We start from the raw sequence: 17954 nt of genomic DNA on the forward strand, positions 1-17954 counted from the left end.
TGCTCTGCCACAGGTTTATTTACAAAATATTATTTACAGTCTATGTGTCTTGAGCTCTGATAAATAATAACATTTCCTCCACAGAGAAGGAATAAGACAGACCACCTACACATTTTTCTGTTACAGATACCCTACCCAGCCAAACAAGTCTATTCCCTTTTAAAAAGGGGAAGAGAAAAATGGGTACCTAGAGGATTTTATGTCTGTGGCACAAGTAAAAGTATTAAGCAGGTCGAGAAGATTTAAATCTTCCCCCCTGAAGTGTGCATGTGCAAAACAGCAACATGCTGAGGTTACGTGATCATACAAGTTAGAGCTGCTACTCCCAACTTCTCCTCAAAAGAAGTACACCAGGAGTTGCTGTTTAAGGCAAGAATGGTTGAATTAAAAATATAACCTTTAACCAGCAGCCTTATGAAAGACTGAATAGTTTCTTCCTGATGTAAAATAAGGAAGAGAGAAGGCTGCTGAAGTGAGATGGGATGTATGCCAGGGAGTGAATGGGCCCAGTCTCTACATGTCTGGGTCCTTGTGCATGTTCCCTGAATGTCCCAGTCCATCTGAACTCTTATTTCCAATCGTAAAACATTATCCACCCTTCCCTCCCAACCTGCTTTGTATGTGTCTTTGTTTCCATGTGATATGCCAAAAGTCTGAAACTCCAGTATGTGGACTACAGGGATTTCTTAGTGCTGCACAGAATGGACTACATAAGACAGGGCCGAGGACAGTTTCTAAGACCAGTGCTCTGAAACGTACTGATGGCTGCTGTAGAGCTGAAGCAAGTGGAACAGAAATGAGAGAAGGTGGTGTTGCCCCATGAGCTTTTTCAGTTCTGGTGGTTTTGCTTTGCTTGTCCCAGTCACTCATTTGGAAGCAATTGCCATAGGAATGATTCCAAGTGATATCTGGTAAGAATGGGCATTTAGCAAGCTTAAGAGAACAATGACTGATCACTCCTTAAAGCCTTGGATGCTACACAGGATCCTCTTCTGGTGGCCTGGAAGTGACACTCCCATCTGTTTCAAGTCCCTGAAGGAAATGGGAAAAGAAAAGAAAAATGAATGGCTGTCCTTGTTTCTTTGGGATTGGGATGGGGATAAGGGCAGAAACAATTATCAAGCATTAGTTCAGAAAGCTTCCTTTCCCTCAGCACCTCCTACTATGCTTACCTTTCCTCTAGAGGGAAGAAACTTCTAGATGTTCCTGCCCTTCACTGGCTACCTCTGCCCAACCAGTCAACTGTCTTCTCCCACCTTGTGACTAGGCATGTGTTGCCATTAAACCAGGACTGTGTCTATGTTAGTGATATAGGCCATGTCTCAACCCTTTTGCAGGTCTGTGCGTGCACATTTGTTCCATGTAACTCCCCTGGCCAGACCTGGCTTTACATCCCCAACCCTATAACAGAACACAGCTGTGTTGTAAAGCGTCTGGCCTGAGTCCTTCTAAGGAGCCCAGAAGGACTTTGCTCTATGCTAGAACAGTGCCTGGCTGATGGGTGGGTAGCCCACCTGGAGTGCAAGGCAAGAAAATGATCTTATAAAGCCCTAGAAAGGCAGGGAGATGGTCAAGTTAGAGAACTGTCTGCCATCTGTTGTTTTCCCTTGCTGTTTGTGTCTGATGTGAGTTCAGATGAACTCAGACTCCTAAAAAGTCCTAAGCGTGGACAGTTTGGGAATTACTCTCACAGTTTGGGCTGATCCCAATTCTCTGGACCAATTTTTCCCTTTTAGGGCAAAAAGCCAGTCCACTTCCATTTAACTATATAGAGAAGGATAGAAAGAAGCCTTCCAAGTAAATATGAGTGCCTGTTCAGCTAGCACAGGGACAGACACAGCTATTTGTACCATAGCCTGAGATGCCCTGTGGGAGCTTAGCCTGCCCTTACTCAGCAGTGAGCTCCAGAATGGACTCCATGGTGTCCAAGCCGGCAGTGCGGAAGTTGGAGATGTAGCGCTTCATGCGAATGGATTCCAGCCACTCAGGGATGGATCGATAGGGAATCCCATCAGATCCACTGCAGCTGGGGAGCCGGAGTGTTACCCTAAAGACAGAAAAAATCCTCATTAGCCAGGCAACATCCTTAAATATCCAGTATTAGTGAGGAGAGAGTAGCTAGAGGGCAAGTGCTCTCTGCCAGGGCTAGGCAAACCTATCTGCTCTCTGCACAGTGAGGTCAGACTGCCCAGGCCAATGGCCATGACAGAGGCAACTACTCTCTTCTGCACACAGAGCATTCAAGGTGCCTCTTGTCAGCCTGCATTGCTAGCACTACCTCTCCTCCTGCTGGAGATAGGGAGATGAAAATCTCCCAGTTAACCTCTCCTCCTGCAGCGACAGCACGCTTACCTGGGATCAAAGTCTGCAACAGGCCGGAGGAGCTGGGGACTTGAGATGAAATGTTGCAGCTGTGCCCGGATTTCCTGAAAATGAGGCCTCCTCAGCCTATTTTGTGACCAGCAGCTCTTCATGAGCTCGTAGAGGATAGATGGGCAGTCCACGGGTGGGGGGAGCCGACACCCGTCCTCTAAGCTTTTCATCACCTGCACAGAGGACACAGAAAAAATCTGTCCAAGAGCAGAGAGTGTGAAAGAGGAGCCAGAGGCCTCTGTGGGGCTGGGAGCAGGCAGTTCACAGTCTTGCATGGAGTGCAGTCAGGGAAGAGTTGAAGCAGATTACATGTGTACGAAGTAGGGTTTGGGCAGCACAGCAAAGGATCAGGACACCTAAGGGATGTCAAAAAGTTGAATACTTTCAATCCTTTACTAGCTTAGCTCCCATTTGGTTCAGAGATGCAAACACTTATCACCCTTGACTTGGTTGCACTGATTTTTAGCAGGGAGGGAGACAGTAGTTCTGTGCTCAAAAGAATATCCAGACTGCAGGCTGAGGGAGATCTACAGAAGTTGGGCCTATATGCCTTGGTTATTTTTTTAAATCAGCGCTTGTGCTCAGTGTCTGTTACCTCTTGATTGCTCATGTTCCCATATGGCTTGTCACCAAATGACAGCACCTCCCACATGACAATTCCAAAGCTCCAGACATCACTAGCTGAGGTGAAAATCCGATGAGCAATAGCCTCTGGAGCTGTCCATCGGATGGGAATCTTACCACCCTGTGAAAAAGCAGAGACATAGTGTATGCAGCATGTATCCTTGACTTGTTTTCATGCAAGGAGCTTACAAAGTGGTTCAAAGACTCTGCCCACTTCACTTGAAGTGACTTGTATCCATCCCTGGGGAAATTTCCAAAAAGGAAAGAAACATTCTTGGAAAGTCAATGAGTTTAAGCTCTGTTTGAATGCTACACAAAACCACTGCTATGGGAGTAAGAGCCTGACACCAGCCACAGCTCTACCTTGAATGACAACCAGACATTAGAAACACTGGAACTGCTACTGAAAGAGACGTGTAGATGTCGCTGCTCCAAATCCCTGGTCACAGCGGGGCTATCTTCAAGGCTAGATTTAGTTAACTGAGTCCAAAAGGCTAGACCTCTTATTTTGCTTCTCATTTTAAAACTGCAATCTCTCTGAATCGCTTAGCAAACAAAATCAACATGGTCTCCAAGCAGAAAAGTACTACCACCTGAATCATCCACACTGTGCCTTGAGTTTTATTATGGGGTTTCCTCAGAGATTTTCCATCCAAATCTTCCCCCGCCCTGGTGTTCCCTATAGTGAAGATATTCTGCTATGCTTACCTGGCAGAATCCCGGTGCCCCTGAAACTACAGTTCATTTACAATACTGAAAGATTAGGTTTGCATTACCTTGGTTTCATAGGTTCCCTCTGCATCATTCTCCAATATTCGGGAGAGACCAAAGTCCGACACCTTGCATTGAAGACTGCGTGTCACCAGGATGTTGCGAGCGGCCAGATCCCGGTGCACATAGTTGTGTTCAGAAAGGTAGGTCATCCCCGCGGCTATTCCCTGCAGCATGCTCACAAGCTGCACAGGGCTGAATTTTTCCTCATTCTCCTGCATGGAAGGAAAAGAGAGTCACTGGTCAAGTGACCTCAGTCTGCCTGGTTTCTAGTTACTAGCCTTATCAACGTGCAAAAGTGGGCACTGGTGAACAAGTAAAAAGGTTGCAGCCCAAAGGACCCAACAGGTTCTCACTAAGGGAATGGTGGTGGTCTCCAGAGTCATCATTAGCCACCTGCACTTCAACTACCAAAACAGCACTCTGGACACTGAGGAAACTGGATAACATCAAGCTTCAACTGCTGAGACTGGAAATGTTAGTGAGCAGAAAGTAAGTGGATGTTTGGATCTTATTTCTGGTCTTCTTTTAGGGTCTAGGTCAAGTGCAAGTGCCAGCAGTACACACAAGCCTATTACAGATTGGAGTCTCTCACCCGGAGGAAGGTATCCAGTGCTCCATTCTCCATATACTCAGTGATGATCATCATTGGCCTCCCTTGAGGAAGACAAAAAGGTGTCAGCTTTTTTGCAATTCTCCTACTACCTTTCAATGCTCTCCACGTTGCCTCAGCACAGACAACCATATCCAACCCCGACCAACATCCCTGTTCCACTGGCACAGCTGGATGACCCCCTCCTTAGATGTCTCCCGATGATCTTGAATTCCTCCTTGTGTCACACATAGAATCTTACAGCAACACTGCCCCAACTTCTCATCCACTCACCAACCCAAGAAGACCTCTCCTAACGCTGCCTCATGATTCTGTTGGAAATCTGTACATCTCCTCCCTCCCTCATTCTCTGCCAGAGGCTAGCATGACAATTCCTGTCTTATCCCAGCACAGCCTCTCTGACAGCTTCCAAAGGCAGGCCCAAGAAACGTGTCAGTTTCTGCTCTCATAGCAGAACTCTCCCACACACACACACTCTTACTTTTGGTGACAACTCCTTCCAGATGCACAATGTTCGGGTGATTGAACTGCCCCATAATTGTTGCCTCACGCAGGAAGTTCCACCACTGCGAGTCTGAATATGTCGACTTCAGGGTCTTGATGGCAACCACGATACGTTCTTTCCCTGGGAGCCGCAGGGTCCCACGATAGACCTCCCCAAACTCCCCTGAGGACAACCAGAGGCAAAAGGTCACAGATGAACTCAGGAATAGGAAGGAAAATAACAGTGTGGAGGAACTGAAAGATGGTGAGGGCGACAAGTAACTCACCCTCTCCAATGACATTCTCCATAGTGACACAAGAGACGTCCAGCTCCTTAGTGAATTCCAGCACCCCTCTGCTAGGGTCATCATATGGTTGCAGGTCTACATAGGGTTTCAACCAGACCTTCTCTGTGGTAAAGGAAAACAAAAGAGCAAATTAACCTGTCAACTCTTTGGACAAGCTTTGTAGGGCAAAGCTACAGAAGCAGAGGTGCTTCTGTGGGATTCTGACAATGGCAGTAAGCAAATCTACAAAACATACACTGAAGGCTAGAGCTGTTATGGGAAGAGGAAAATTACATCAGAAAATCCATGCCAGTGTCTGTTTTGGAACTACTGTTTCTTTTCATTCCTTCCAACCCATTCCAGGCTTCTCCACAGTTCTACTACCCCTTAAAGCTCACCTCTGTCAAAGCCTGAAGTATTGTAATCTGGGCGTGCTTGTCTCCGATGAGCCTGCCTGGAACATAAGAAGCAGTCATGAAAATAAAATAGTCAGCAGATAGCAAAGAGAAAAGCAAGACTTCCAGGCTGTCTACCCTAAAATTGGTCAGGGACAGAGTTCAGGGCAATGCAGACCAAAGTGGAACCAGACACTGCACCTACTTGGTAGAGTATAGCTAGGAAGAAAACGTGATGCTTCATTTACATTTAGAAATGGAGCTTTGTTTCCAGGCAGGCAGCTTTGCTCATCCTTCTTGCTTGCTGGATTACATTTCTATTTATTTTATGTTTTCTGTAAACTTTCAGTGAAATACCTGATATTCTTAAAACAAAATAATAGCAGCTTTCCAGACATTTAGAAAGGGAGTAGAATTTTATACCTGGGGAGAGGACCACTAAAGTAATGGTATATGGAAAATGGTTTGAAATGACTGCATACATTAAGTATGCATACATTAAGTGCAGTGTGCACTTAATTGATCAGCAGCTATAGAAATGATTGTACCATAACAATATTTTTATTTATGTCATGATAACAGTATGATAACTGCTGGATTGTAACAAAACTGAGAAATCACATTTTACTCTGTCCTCAGCAGCAAGCATTATCTTACAGACATATCAATCCCTCCAATCCTGCTAATCCAAATTACTTACTCAGACTCATTCCATTTTGCAGCAGCACACCGGTCTTACTCATTCTTCTCTAACCTCTACCTACCCAATATCCTCTAAGAAACCAGGGCCTCCCTCCCTTTCTCAAGCTCCCATCGCTCAGCTATTCCTACATCTATACCTTTGGCAATACCCAAAATCAACACTTACTTTCGCCGAAAGATGAAAAGTCCCAGAAGCAGCCCAATAAATAGTAGAACGCCAAAGATAATAGAGACTATGACTCCACCAGACAGAGCTCCTGTGTCTGCAGAAAGAAAGAGAAAAGCCATATCATGTAAAAGGACAAGAGCTACTTGTCTGGAATGTAGCAACCAGCTTCTTCCAGCCAATGGTATTAGGCAAGCTATGGCCATTTGTTTTCCAGGCAGCAGAGCCACCAAATTTGAGTCCTGTCATACTGTTGTGGATATGCATGGAGTACCTCCTGGTAGGTATCTGGTTGACTCTTATCTACAGTCTTGGTCTTCTAGTTGAGTAATTTACCCCTATGCCTGATTTCCTCCATAGATTCCATGACAAGTCCCTCCCTGCAAATCTTGTTCCACTAAATCCCTGGCCCATTCGAGCAAAACAATTCTTCTAGTATTATCAAAAAAGAACTGCCATGAAACGAAACCTTACTGGCACTTCTTTTTAATCCCTTTCATATTCCAAATACTTTTGTCTTTGTATGATGAGGTGATCAACTTTCTTTTTATAAAAAGCAGAATCTTGAGCAAAGTATTTTCTAACACATTCTTTTACAATCAAAACCATCTAAGGTACATGTTAACTTATATATTTTCCACAGAACCTTTGTGGGATGTTATTCTATTTTTAAAGATAATTTATGTCATCATCATTTGGCACTGCGACTTCATAAAAATCTTACCAAAAGCTCCCAGTGCCAAAAAAGCCCAATCTTTCAATTGTATTCCAATCACGCTATCACAACTCCTTAGCAGCTTTTACACCATTAACTATTTAGTGACATTAAGGTATGCCTTTGCTCTCTTCCATGTCTTCATTCCATTACAGTAAAACTAATCTTTTAAAGGCATCATTTCAACAGATCTATTTCTAAAATTATCCATAGAGTCAATAGGAGGATCTGTGAATGTGTGGAATGAAGAGAGAGCAAGGTCCATTATAGAAAACTTTTGATAAAGGCAAAGACTCTGGGTAATCCAGGGAAAGAGCAGGTTCAATGCGAGGCCTGTATGAGGTGTTCTTTGACATAGGAGAAAGGTCTTCTTGTGGCCTCAACATCTTGACCTTCTGCACTTTGTGCTTTGGTGAAGAATTTTTTTCAGCAGCACATACCATCTTTTTGGGCAGACTTACATTCAGGGTCAGGACTACATACAGTGGAAATGATAAAGCTGGGAAAAAAACAGTGGTGAGGTCCTCTGAGTTCTCCTTTTCACTACTTTCACACAAAACGAGGCATATAGTAATCGTTTTGCCAACATTCAAACTTAGAAACATTAGCCAGAATCAAAATGTCTTTTAGGGCAGATGAAGAGCTGGTTAAGTAATTTTCCAGTACAACACATAAACCTGAGACTTATCAGTTCTTAACAGCAAAGTACAAGTGGATTTCTGTATGACAGCAAGGAAATGGGATAGAAGTCTCCTTGTTTTACATTTTTACAAAGCAACAGGCTTGGCCCTGGTGACAAGGAACTCAGGAGTTCTCATGCTGTCTGTGTCTTACAGCTAGCAGAACACAAAAAGACATCCGTGTACCGTATGAATATACAATCCGACGGAGAACCGAGTTTCCCCCAAATGAGATACCAGTGCCTGTCCTTTACCTGGTGGCAGGGTGCGGAATTCCTGCTCTGGGGAATAGGGCCCAGGCCCAAGGGGTGTGATGGATCTCACGCGTAGCAGGTAGGCTGTGTCTGGCTGCAGGTCTCTCAGAGTGACATTTGGCTCAAGAAGGTGCTTCACTGTGTAACGTGCCTCCTCTCCCTGCAGAAATCAAACAGGGTAAAGTAACAAATACCCATTGAACAAAGAGGACACTTCCACCCCTTTGGGTGAAAGGGGGAAGAACAAATAAGGCCGGCCTCACCTTCTCGAAGAACATGACCTCATACTCCACTGAGGTCCGGCTGCGCTGCCGTGGGGCAAGCCAAGACACAGAAAGGCTACTGTCATCTCTCTGTGTCAGGATAAACTGGGATACTGTCACCGGAGCTGCAGGGGATAGAACAGAGAACATCAGGAAGAAATACAAACATAATGCAAACTAAGCCCTCTCTCCACCATAAGCTGTCTCTTTCCTTCTCTGGTCATACCATGCAACTGGAACTGACTTTCATTGGCACTGCCACTCCCTCATCTTTCTTTTCTGTGGTGAAAGGGAAATGAGGCCTTCAGTTGTAATTAATTGCTTTCCGTGAATAGTACGCTCCTATCCCAACACTGGAAGCACAACTTTGGCCCTCAGAACAAAATCAGTGTTCCAAGAAATTACGTTTAATCCAGCCCTGCACTGAAAGTGTTCAATTTGAAATAAAAACGTTACGATTTTATGTTCTTACAGCAGCAGTAACACACCTATCCTGGGGGATTTATGAATGCAGCTCAATTTCATAAGGGTACAGTGAAATTCAATGCTCAACGTTTTTCAGCTGACTGCAAATGCATGTTGGTCATGAATAAGAAGATAATTCTCAACAGCCTGCAAGGACTGAAGAGTCAAGCTGGGTTCTCTCCTTGTCCTTCATCATCACCAGGTAATGGTGATGTAGCCAAAAGTAGCTCTACTTTTCTAGCTCTGAGTTGTGCTGCCCCCACATAGCATCAGGAAGAAAAGTCATATTTTGTCACTAAATCAGAACCTGAGGAAAGCACCAAGGGGTGTTTGAGCACTGGGATGTCCCTTTTCTAAAATCACCTTTCACAGGACTCTAGAAATTATTCACAGGACAGCCAAATTTGCCAGCTTGAAACTAAACTACAGAAATGTGTCGTAACTTGCATGTTTTTAACATCCTCATTTCTCCATGCTTTCAAAGCTCTTTTCTGCTCTTTTTTCTTTTCTCTTTTCTTTTCTATTTTATCTTTTCTTTTCCTTTCTTTTGTATTCTGTTATAGCAGGGTTACTGTTGTGTTTGGTTGGACTTTTTGCAATATCTGGGTCATGGAAATATTTCATGCCACAGTCCCTGCTCTTCCTGTCGCACAGGTTACAATACTTAGGCTGGACTATGCTAGTGTATGACAGGGAGGGCTTCATCCTCCTCACCTCTGTTAAGTCCTTGGTGGATTCATAGCTCTTGGTGGGTAATGATTACTGCTGCTTTGACTTGCAAGGAATATGACTGATGGACTTTACATGCCAGAGGCAGAGGTACCTTAGAGTCCTTATCATACCATACCAACACATGTGGCAGACAGAAGGAGAAGGTGGAGAAAGCTTAAACATTCACAGAGATTCCTCTTCCTTTTCCTGATGAGCAGGAAGAACTCTCTGCTTCTGCTAACCTGCATGTCCAACTGCGACCCAGACAGCTGGAGCAGTTCTCTGTGGAGCAGGTCCCATTCCTGAGACACCATTATGGGCTTCCACAGCAAATGTGTAGTTGGTGTAAGCTTCTAGGCCGTCCACGTCCACAGCAGGTTTAGTGAGACCAGAAGCACTGGGGGAGAATACCACCCCAGCCTCGCACGGCTCACATGACAGGAAATGGCACCGCTGACAGAAGACTCTGTAAGTCAGGTCCTTTCGCCCACCATGGTCACTGGGTGGCTGCCACCACAGACTCAGCTGTGTGCCAATAAGGGAGAAGCTGACATTGCGGGGAGCTGAGGGGGGGCCTACAAGAAGCATGAAAGAAAGTATTAGATCCAGTTGCTAATACCAAAACTACCGTGGCAGTTTCCCATCTGTTGATGCATTTTGAGTGGAGCCCTCTGTTCCCCCCAGTCTCTCCCTCTCTGATGTCTTATCTCCATTTCCCAATGTTTTGCTTCCTCCCATCTCCTTGTTAATAGAATCACAGAATGATCTGGGCTGGAAGGGACCTTTAAAGGTCATTTAGTCCAACTCCCCTGCCACTAGATCAGCTTGCTGAAAGCCCCATCCAACCTGACATTAGAACACTTACAAACACAGGGTATCCACAGCTTCTCTGAGCAACCTGCTCCAGTGTGTCATTACCTGCACTGTAAAAAATTTTTTCCGTATGTACCATCTAAATCTATTCTCTTTCCATTTAAAACCATTGCCCCTTGTCCCATCACTACAGACCCTGGTAAACAGTCTTTCTCTGTCTTTCTTATAAACCTCTTTTAGGTACTGAAAGGCCGCAGTAAGATCTCCCTGAAACCTTCTCTTCTCCTGGCTTGAACAAGCCCAGTTCTCTCAGCCTTTTTTTATTAGGAGAGGTGTTCCAGTCCTCATTTTTGTGCCCCTTTTCTGGACTCACTTTAACAGGTCCATGTCTCTTTTATACTAGGGACACCAGAGCTGGACGTAGTACTCCACATGGGGTGTCATGAGACCAGAGGGAGAAAATCACCTCCCTTGACCTGTTGGCCATTCATTTTTTTATACAGCCCAGGTAACAACTGGCTTTCTGGCTGCAAGTGCACATGGCCAGCTCATGTTCAATTTTTTGCCCGTCAGTATCCCTAAGTTCTTCTCTGTGGGGCTGCTCTCAATAATTTCATCCCCCAGTCTGTATAGATACTGTTCCAGATAATGTTCTTTCTTTCTAGCTGTGACTCACGGGTGCAAGCAATGTTCTGGCCCTCTGAAGGCGCTCGGTAGAAGCCTGCATTGCACGAACAAGATGTAGCCCCTGACTCATTGGATAAGCTGTTGGGGGGGCACTTCAGGCAGCGTTTAGCCTCCAGGGAGTGACGGTAGAATCCTCGCTGGCAGGCTGTGAAGAGAAACAAGTAATCATAAGATCAAAAATAAACCAAGATCAACAGGAAACCACCTGCCGGCTTTGATCAGTATCTTGAACACTCTTTTATCTGCTTGCTTTCCGTCCATTTTCTTAGCTCACAGAAATACGCAGGTTGGAACGGACCCCTGGAGGTCACCTTAGACCAATCATCTCAGAGCAAAGAGGAGATGCAAACTCAGGGTAGGAGCAATGCTGACAGGACTTGTAGACTGAAGAAGTGAGATGTCACTCATCACAGACACTGTATGAAAACAGAAGCTGGTCGACCTCAGAGACTTCAATATGAACCCAGACTGGTCCCAACTTTACCCTTCAAGCTTTCCACACCATAAGTAAGATCCTCCAAGTCCTTGTACTCCTCAAAATCCTCTGCTTGCTGACTTCATACAGGACAGCCAGCAAAGAGGGAGCGCAGGGAGGGAACTGCACGGGTGACATGTGGGCACAGGAACAAACCCAGGAGGTAGGCACCAGCCGGCTGGACCGGGTCACACCACCCGAGGCTGTGTCTGGATGAGTGAACTGAAGGGGGTCAGGCGGTGCAGGAGCAGCGCTGCACCCAGCTGCCTGCACGACCCAGCACCGGGCACCACGGCGGCAGGTTCTGGGAGCGCTGGGAGGGACCGGGAGCAGCGCGGGGGCAGCTACCGCGGGCAACAGGCATGAGGCCATCCAGCCTGGGCCGCACAAGCCCAGGCCAGCCTCGCCCGGCGCGCTGGCAGCCAGGGAGAGCCCCCGGGCCCCGAGAGGGAGCGGCACCGGCGCCTCAGGGCGGAGCCCCCGGCCCGCCCCGCCGCCCCCGGGGCCCGGCCGCCGCCTGACCGCACAAGGCGTTGCGGCGGCGGCGCCCGGCGCCTCGGCTCCCCCGCCGCGATAACCAGGGCGCACTCAGCCGCCGCTCCGGCAGCAGCCGGCAGGTGGCTGCACAGCACCGGAGAGGGGCCCCGCGGGCAGCCGGCAGCGCCCGCCCCGCCCCGGAGGCGGTGCGAAGCCTCCCCCGGAGCGCCCGGTGGGTCCGGGGGTGGGAGCCGCAGACGCCGGCCGGCAGCGGGGGGGCCGTGGGGCGCGGCTCGCATCGCTGCCCTGGGCTCCTCCGGCAGCGGAGGTGCGCAGCCAGGAGCTCCTCTGCCCGCGGCACATGGTTTCCCCGGGCCTTGGGCAGCCGCTCTAGGCGACACGCTGGGAAAAACAGGGCTGGGAAAGGGCCCGCTCAGCTCTGCTCGCCAGGCATCAGAGGGCAGAGAGGGCTGGGGCCCTGCCTTCGCTCCTTGTTTGTGCAGGGGCTCATCAGGAGACTGCCGGCAGGCACCAGACTGAGCTGACATGGAGCTTGGCTCGCTTGCCACCCTGCAGAGCCCATCAGGGAACCAGAACACAGGCCAGGGGCACAGCCAGCCCTCGTGTTCATGGTAAATTGGTACATTGCTTGAGGAAGTTAATCACAGAGCTCAGGGTTTATCAGTAGCAAAGTCTACAACGCTGAAAGAGCAAGATGTAATGCACGGGGCAGGCAGAGTTTTTCTGGGATCATGGGATGGCTGAGCCATTACGTTCCCAGCAGAGCTTTATATGGCTGGGAATTCAGGGAGAGGTGGAGTGAACTGGTTGTAGAACCTCAGCCTTTGGTGGCTTTGTGTTGCCTCCTGTCCTCTAACAGAGGTCAGGCTCTCTTCCTGTTTGAGGCAAGGGTTCAGCTTTACTTTTTTCGCTTTTGTTCCCACGTAAGGCAAAACTCTGAACCAGAAGACACTGCCAGGAGGTCTCCTCCATCCTGTCCCCCTTTACATGTTTCAAGGAGAAGTCCTTCTGATAACAAAGTAGAAGCTGTGACCTCAGACTTCATCCTGACCTGGGTTGTTCCCAGTCCTTTGCACAATGCCTGATCTTCTCTGCCTGAGGACAAAGTAGAAGCTGTGACCTCAGTCTTTATCCTGACCTGAATTGTTCCCAGTGCTTTGCACAATGCTTGGTCTTTTCCACTGAGGGTGGGGACCCCAAGATATCCTCCACAGGCAACCCTCATTCACCTTCTCCTCTCATCCTCCAATAAGACACTGCTATGGACCTCTCCTTACCTGCTGTTAACTTCTCCCCTCTTCCCTTCCTCTCCTGTGAGACCTCCCTAGCCCCTACTGATTCTACAAAAGACACTTCTGGCTGCAGCTGTACTTGGGCGGAGTGGGATAAAAGCACAGATGTAGAATGAACCTGTGCTGTGATAGCAGTCAGGGCTTGTCTAGACATGACAGCTTCCCTGCCCCTTCCCAGGGGAGTGCTCTCAGGAGGGCGGGGAATGCTCTGTAGCACCTAAGTGGAAAAACTGGCTGGGCTGTGCAAGGTGAGGGGATTGCTGGAGGAAGGCAGGATCTTGTGCTTCAACCTTCACCAGCTTCCCAAGTGAAACGAGCACCAAGCAGTGGGGATTCGTGGAGGCACCAGATCCTTGGAGTGGAGCAAAGGCAGAACAAAGCAGAGAGACAGGGCATCTGCTGACCTGGAGCGTGGTGCATGAATTCCTTTTTCTGTATGCCTTAGCCATGTGCCGTATGGCTCTGACAACAAGAGCAGAGATGTGCTTTTACCTCCCAATCTGCAGTAATAGGTATCCCCCCAAAAGACACATGTATCCTCTTCCTGTGACAAACACACAAAGTTGCTCTAAGCAGCTGAATTTTGTGCCCTCTGTGGCAATGGGAGAGCCCTGCACTGCTTGCTCCAAGAACCCTGGCTTGCTCTGTGGCTCCAGTACCCGGTGACTCCTATGCTTGCTAATTGCTCTTCCTCAAAAATGAGCCAGGCACCTACCTACGTATTGTGCAATGTGCTTTACATGATTTCCCATGGCAGAGGAGCCATCCCAGTCTAAGCAGAAGGGGACACGGAGGAGAAATGTTTCGTGTTCCCCCTCCCAGCCCCAGCTCTCAGCTTTCTAGTCACAGATGAGTGTGCTATTCTGTGCATCTGACCCATGTGCCCTGAGAGAACAAGGCTGCCATTTAAGGGTTGGGAACCAGTTGTTGAGTGAGTCAGTGTCAATCACACAGTTACAGCTCGCAAAAACGAGCTCCAGAGCTGAAGGCTCCTGGATGAAGCCCAAGAGGGAGTGGAGAGGTGTGTGCAGGTCTTACACCTGACACAAGGAGAAAAATCACAACTGAAAAAGAGAAGCTAAGGAGGGAAGGTGTAAGATATATCTGGCAGGCACAGAGGGCAGGCAAGAGAGAGGTAGACCACACTAACTCTGCTGATACCACTTTATGCTTACAGATGCTCCGATCTCTAGCTCCCCTGGAACCTCTCCCATGGTGTACAGCCAATGGCTGTGTGCATACTCACCTATGCAGCTCCCATCGACTTCCTCAAACCCCACAGCACAAAGGCATCGGCCCATTGGTACCAGCCACTCGCCATCAGTGCTGCAATGCATCCGGGGAGGGGAGCCCTCTTCTTCAGCTGCATACTCCACGCAGACCCCAGGTACTTCTGTCAGCCCTTCCGAGCCTGCTAACGTCTCTGGAAAACGGGCCAGGCCCCGCACAGCCTCTGGGCAAGTCTTGTAATACACCCGGACAGACACCATGGCTACGCAAGCCCCGGAGTTCTGGAAAGCCAAATAGAAGCCCCGGCGAGACAGCTTCCCAATGGGGCACACTTCTGTGTTCAGCTGCATGGCACCTGATTCAATGTCTCTGCTGGTGAAACTTCGATCTGCTGCCACAGTGTTGAGCTAAGCAAAAGAGAAAAAGACAATGGCTTCAACATCCAGGCAGGCACCAGCAGCTGAGCTACTCATGCCTCTCAAACTTCTTTTACACTAAAGCCTTTAAGAGGCTTTATGGTCAACTGATTCTAAAACATTGCATGCTTTCTTTGCATTTGGAAGTGGTGTTAACAATGGGATCAGTAGCCTTCCTTGCATGTATACTTTCCATCATCTCTTCAACTTCTTTGCAGTCGTTCACTGGTCTTATACAGTACCCCATGTTTTGGGTCTCTGATCTCAGAGATCTTTAGGAACAGCCCTTTAATGGAGGAAATCTCTTTTTTGTGATATTTTTCTTTGTTTACAAATTGTATGCAGTAAAAATCACAATACTGCTTGGAGCTGTGATTTTAAATTGACCAGCGAATTAGTCACCTGTTTCTAGGCTGTATTTGATGCAGATCAGATTATCTACTGCAAGGTGCTTCTCATGCAGCACACAACATATTTCAGCACTGTAGATACTTGGGTGAAAAATGCTCCCACACTCTTACATTCCCATTGCTTCCACAAACAAAGGATGAGAGTGACAAGAGATGCTTTCAATGCTTGGAAAGGCGTCTGTGACATGTGATATGGAAGACCTGCTGGAAAGGCCACCTGGCCACCTGGTGGGGTGGCCTTTCTTCTCAGAGGGAGAGCCTAAGTGATCCTCTCGACCGCAGGCCCTCCCTATTATATGATGCCACCCACTCCGTGTAGTTGGATGGCAGATGAAAGGATCTGCACAGCAGCTATCTGGCAGTGGGATCATAAGGCAGGTTTAGGAGTTGTGGAGGTATCACAAATTCACGTGGTAGGCTGCAGGGGAGGTGGGGGAGCACTGGTGAGGGAGGGGAATCAGTTACCACATTCTCCTGCTCTGCCTGAGATGGCCTTTACTGTTCTTTATTTTCATCACACTCCATTTAAACTGCAGAGGAAAGGGCAGTCAAGTGGCTTCTTTTAGGACAGAATTTAGGACAGAATATGAGTTGTAGAATTTCCTCTACAAAAAAGCTGAGGTTCCCTGTTCTGCAATTCAAATGTTTCCATGGCAAGAGGGCAATGTGTTGGGGTAAACAGTATTAAAATACAGCAGTGCTAAACACTTTCACGCAAGGGAGAATTTCATTTTAGCAAGCCATCACCTCCAGTTTTAGAAAATAAGAACCTATATCTTGTAACAATCAGAGTAAATGATCAAGAGCACAGAGGCCTGAACTGGATTCTGTTCTTCACTTGGTCTAATCTTGCTTTATTACTCAAGGCAAATCAAATTCCTTTGGTCTCTACTATTTCCAAAAATTGGTGTAACCATCCAGCACTGTTACAACCCTTCAGAATCCTTACCTACGTGGTCTCCAGTTAAATAAGTACTTGCATAGAATGGAGGTCTGATCTCATTTGAAAACTCTTGTGCCTCTTGTGGCAAAGACTGTTCTGAGCATCACAGAGGGCATAGGGGCAAAGTTTATTCTAAGGACAACGCTTATTACCCATGCCCCTCCCCAGATGCTGGCTCTGCTGGCCTACCCCAGCCAGCAGGACACACCTAGTTTAAGCCGAAAGACATGACTCAGTCTTCACCCCCAGCGCTACAGACCTTGATGAACAGCGGGCGGCGGAACTGGATCCCAACATCTTGTTCCGACTCCATGTAATAGAGATTGAAGGTCTCTTTGCAGGTTACCACTTCACCTTTGAAGCTCTTGCAGTCCCGCACAGTAAACTTCAGCTCCACATAAATGCGTGAGGCTGCCTCACCCCGATAAATCCAGTTGGTGCGAAGCCAGTGATCAGTGTCACCCTCGGAAAGCACACTGCAGTCCTGGTACATGTAGACTGGGGTACCATTTATCATCTGCTGCACTTCACTCCACTGCTCTCAGGGTAGAAGAAAACGCATATTGTTAGACAGATGTGAGAAACAAGCTTTGCTTCAAGTATGACAAAATCTTGCCTGAAAGATCATTTCTCATGTAGCATTCAGGCCTCAAAGCCTGCCTACCTAGAAGGTCCCTTACACTGAGCATAAGCTGCATCTGATCTAGAACCCCATATCTACCTAAACTCTTTACACAGGGAGCAAAGAGGATACTGTAATTAGGATCTGAGTGATGCCAAATTGAAGGGAACCACTGTTCATGGACCCTTGCATGTGCCCTTTATTCTACCTTAGTTGCAATTTGTTTTTTCATACACTGCCATCTGTTAGACTGAGAAAAAGCCCCACTGATCCCATGTATTGGCCACTTCTCTCTGCCACTGTTTACATTCAAAGTGTACAGTAGGACATACCATATCAGGACTATTATCTGCCCCTGAAAATAATGTACAGCACTTTGGGGTAAGAGAAAAGATGCCCCAGAACAATGGGAAGATCAACTGCAGAAGGACTGTTCTAGAGCAAGCACTTATTAATGCGGAGTTCACACTTCTTTAAGTGTGATATTTTGCAAGCCCTAATTTAGCTATTAAAACTCAGTTGATTTTCCTGACTTCTTACAAGGTTCTACATCTTCCCCAGGGAGGAGGACATGGGCCCAATTGGTTATGTGACCTCACTGATACGATTTGTCTGACTCTAATAGGGTTTGATACGTATTTTAATGTACACTTTTGCTGAATTTTATGTGGTTGTGGTTTTGTTTCCTCACCAGGTCAGGTATGAAATGCAAATACTCACTTTTGAGTAAATCACACATGAGAACTGAAAAGGTGGAAAGCAAGGTTTTGTCCACAGGGAAAATAACTTAGATCCCTTTCTCCCTGCCATGCTAAGACTGCCTTTCTCATTATGCTTTAAATGTTTAATCAAGTTAAATTGAAACAAGTGCCCACATAGGTATTTGCACAAATTTAAGCATCTTGGTTTTAAATCACACCCCAGGTTAAGATGCAATTTAAACAAGGCCTCAGTCTCTATATTACTCTAGGCTTGTCAAGTCACATTCATCCAGCACCACCACCTTCTGAACTCACAGCACAACCTTGCAGCCCCTCTCCTAGCTTCTGATCCCACAGACCAGGTC

General features: G+C 47.3%; 1 protein-coding gene across 1 annotated transcript in view; it reads right to left on the minus strand.

The window, feature by feature from the left end:
- EPHA1 (EPH receptor A1) overlaps window positions 1–17954 on the minus strand; it is a 32090-nt gene continuing 14136 nt past the window's right edge. Inside the window, exons 3-18 of the mRNA XM_030471525.1 lie at window positions 16526–16801; window positions 14514–14904; window positions 10992–11147; window positions 9745–10077; window positions 8327–8451; window positions 8064–8223; window positions 6415–6511; window positions 5550–5605; window positions 5152–5274; window positions 4863–5048; window positions 4364–4425; window positions 3774–3983; window positions 2969–3118; window positions 2353–2546; window positions 1892–2047; window positions 1–1032 (exon numbers count right to left, since the gene is read on the minus strand). Of these exons, the coding sequence (XP_030327385.1) occupies window positions 954–1032; window positions 1892–2047; window positions 2353–2546; window positions 2969–3118; window positions 3774–3983; window positions 4364–4425; window positions 4863–5048; window positions 5152–5274; window positions 5550–5605; window positions 6415–6511; window positions 8064–8223; window positions 8327–8451; window positions 9745–10077; window positions 10992–11147; window positions 14514–14904; window positions 16526–16801 (2754 nt within the window). The 3' untranslated portion in view covers window positions 1–953. The remainder of the gene's footprint in view (window positions 1033–1891; window positions 2048–2352; window positions 2547–2968; window positions 3119–3773; window positions 3984–4363; window positions 4426–4862; window positions 5049–5151; window positions 5275–5549; window positions 5606–6414; window positions 6512–8063; window positions 8224–8326; window positions 8452–9744; window positions 10078–10991; window positions 11148–14513; window positions 14905–16525; window positions 16802–17954) is intronic.

Source organism: Strigops habroptila, chromosome 2 (assembly GCF_004027225.2).
Source record: "Strigops habroptila isolate Jane chromosome 2, bStrHab1.2.pri, whole genome shotgun sequence".
Lineage (NCBI taxonomy): Eukaryota > Metazoa > Chordata > Aves > Psittaciformes > Psittacidae > Strigops > Strigops habroptila.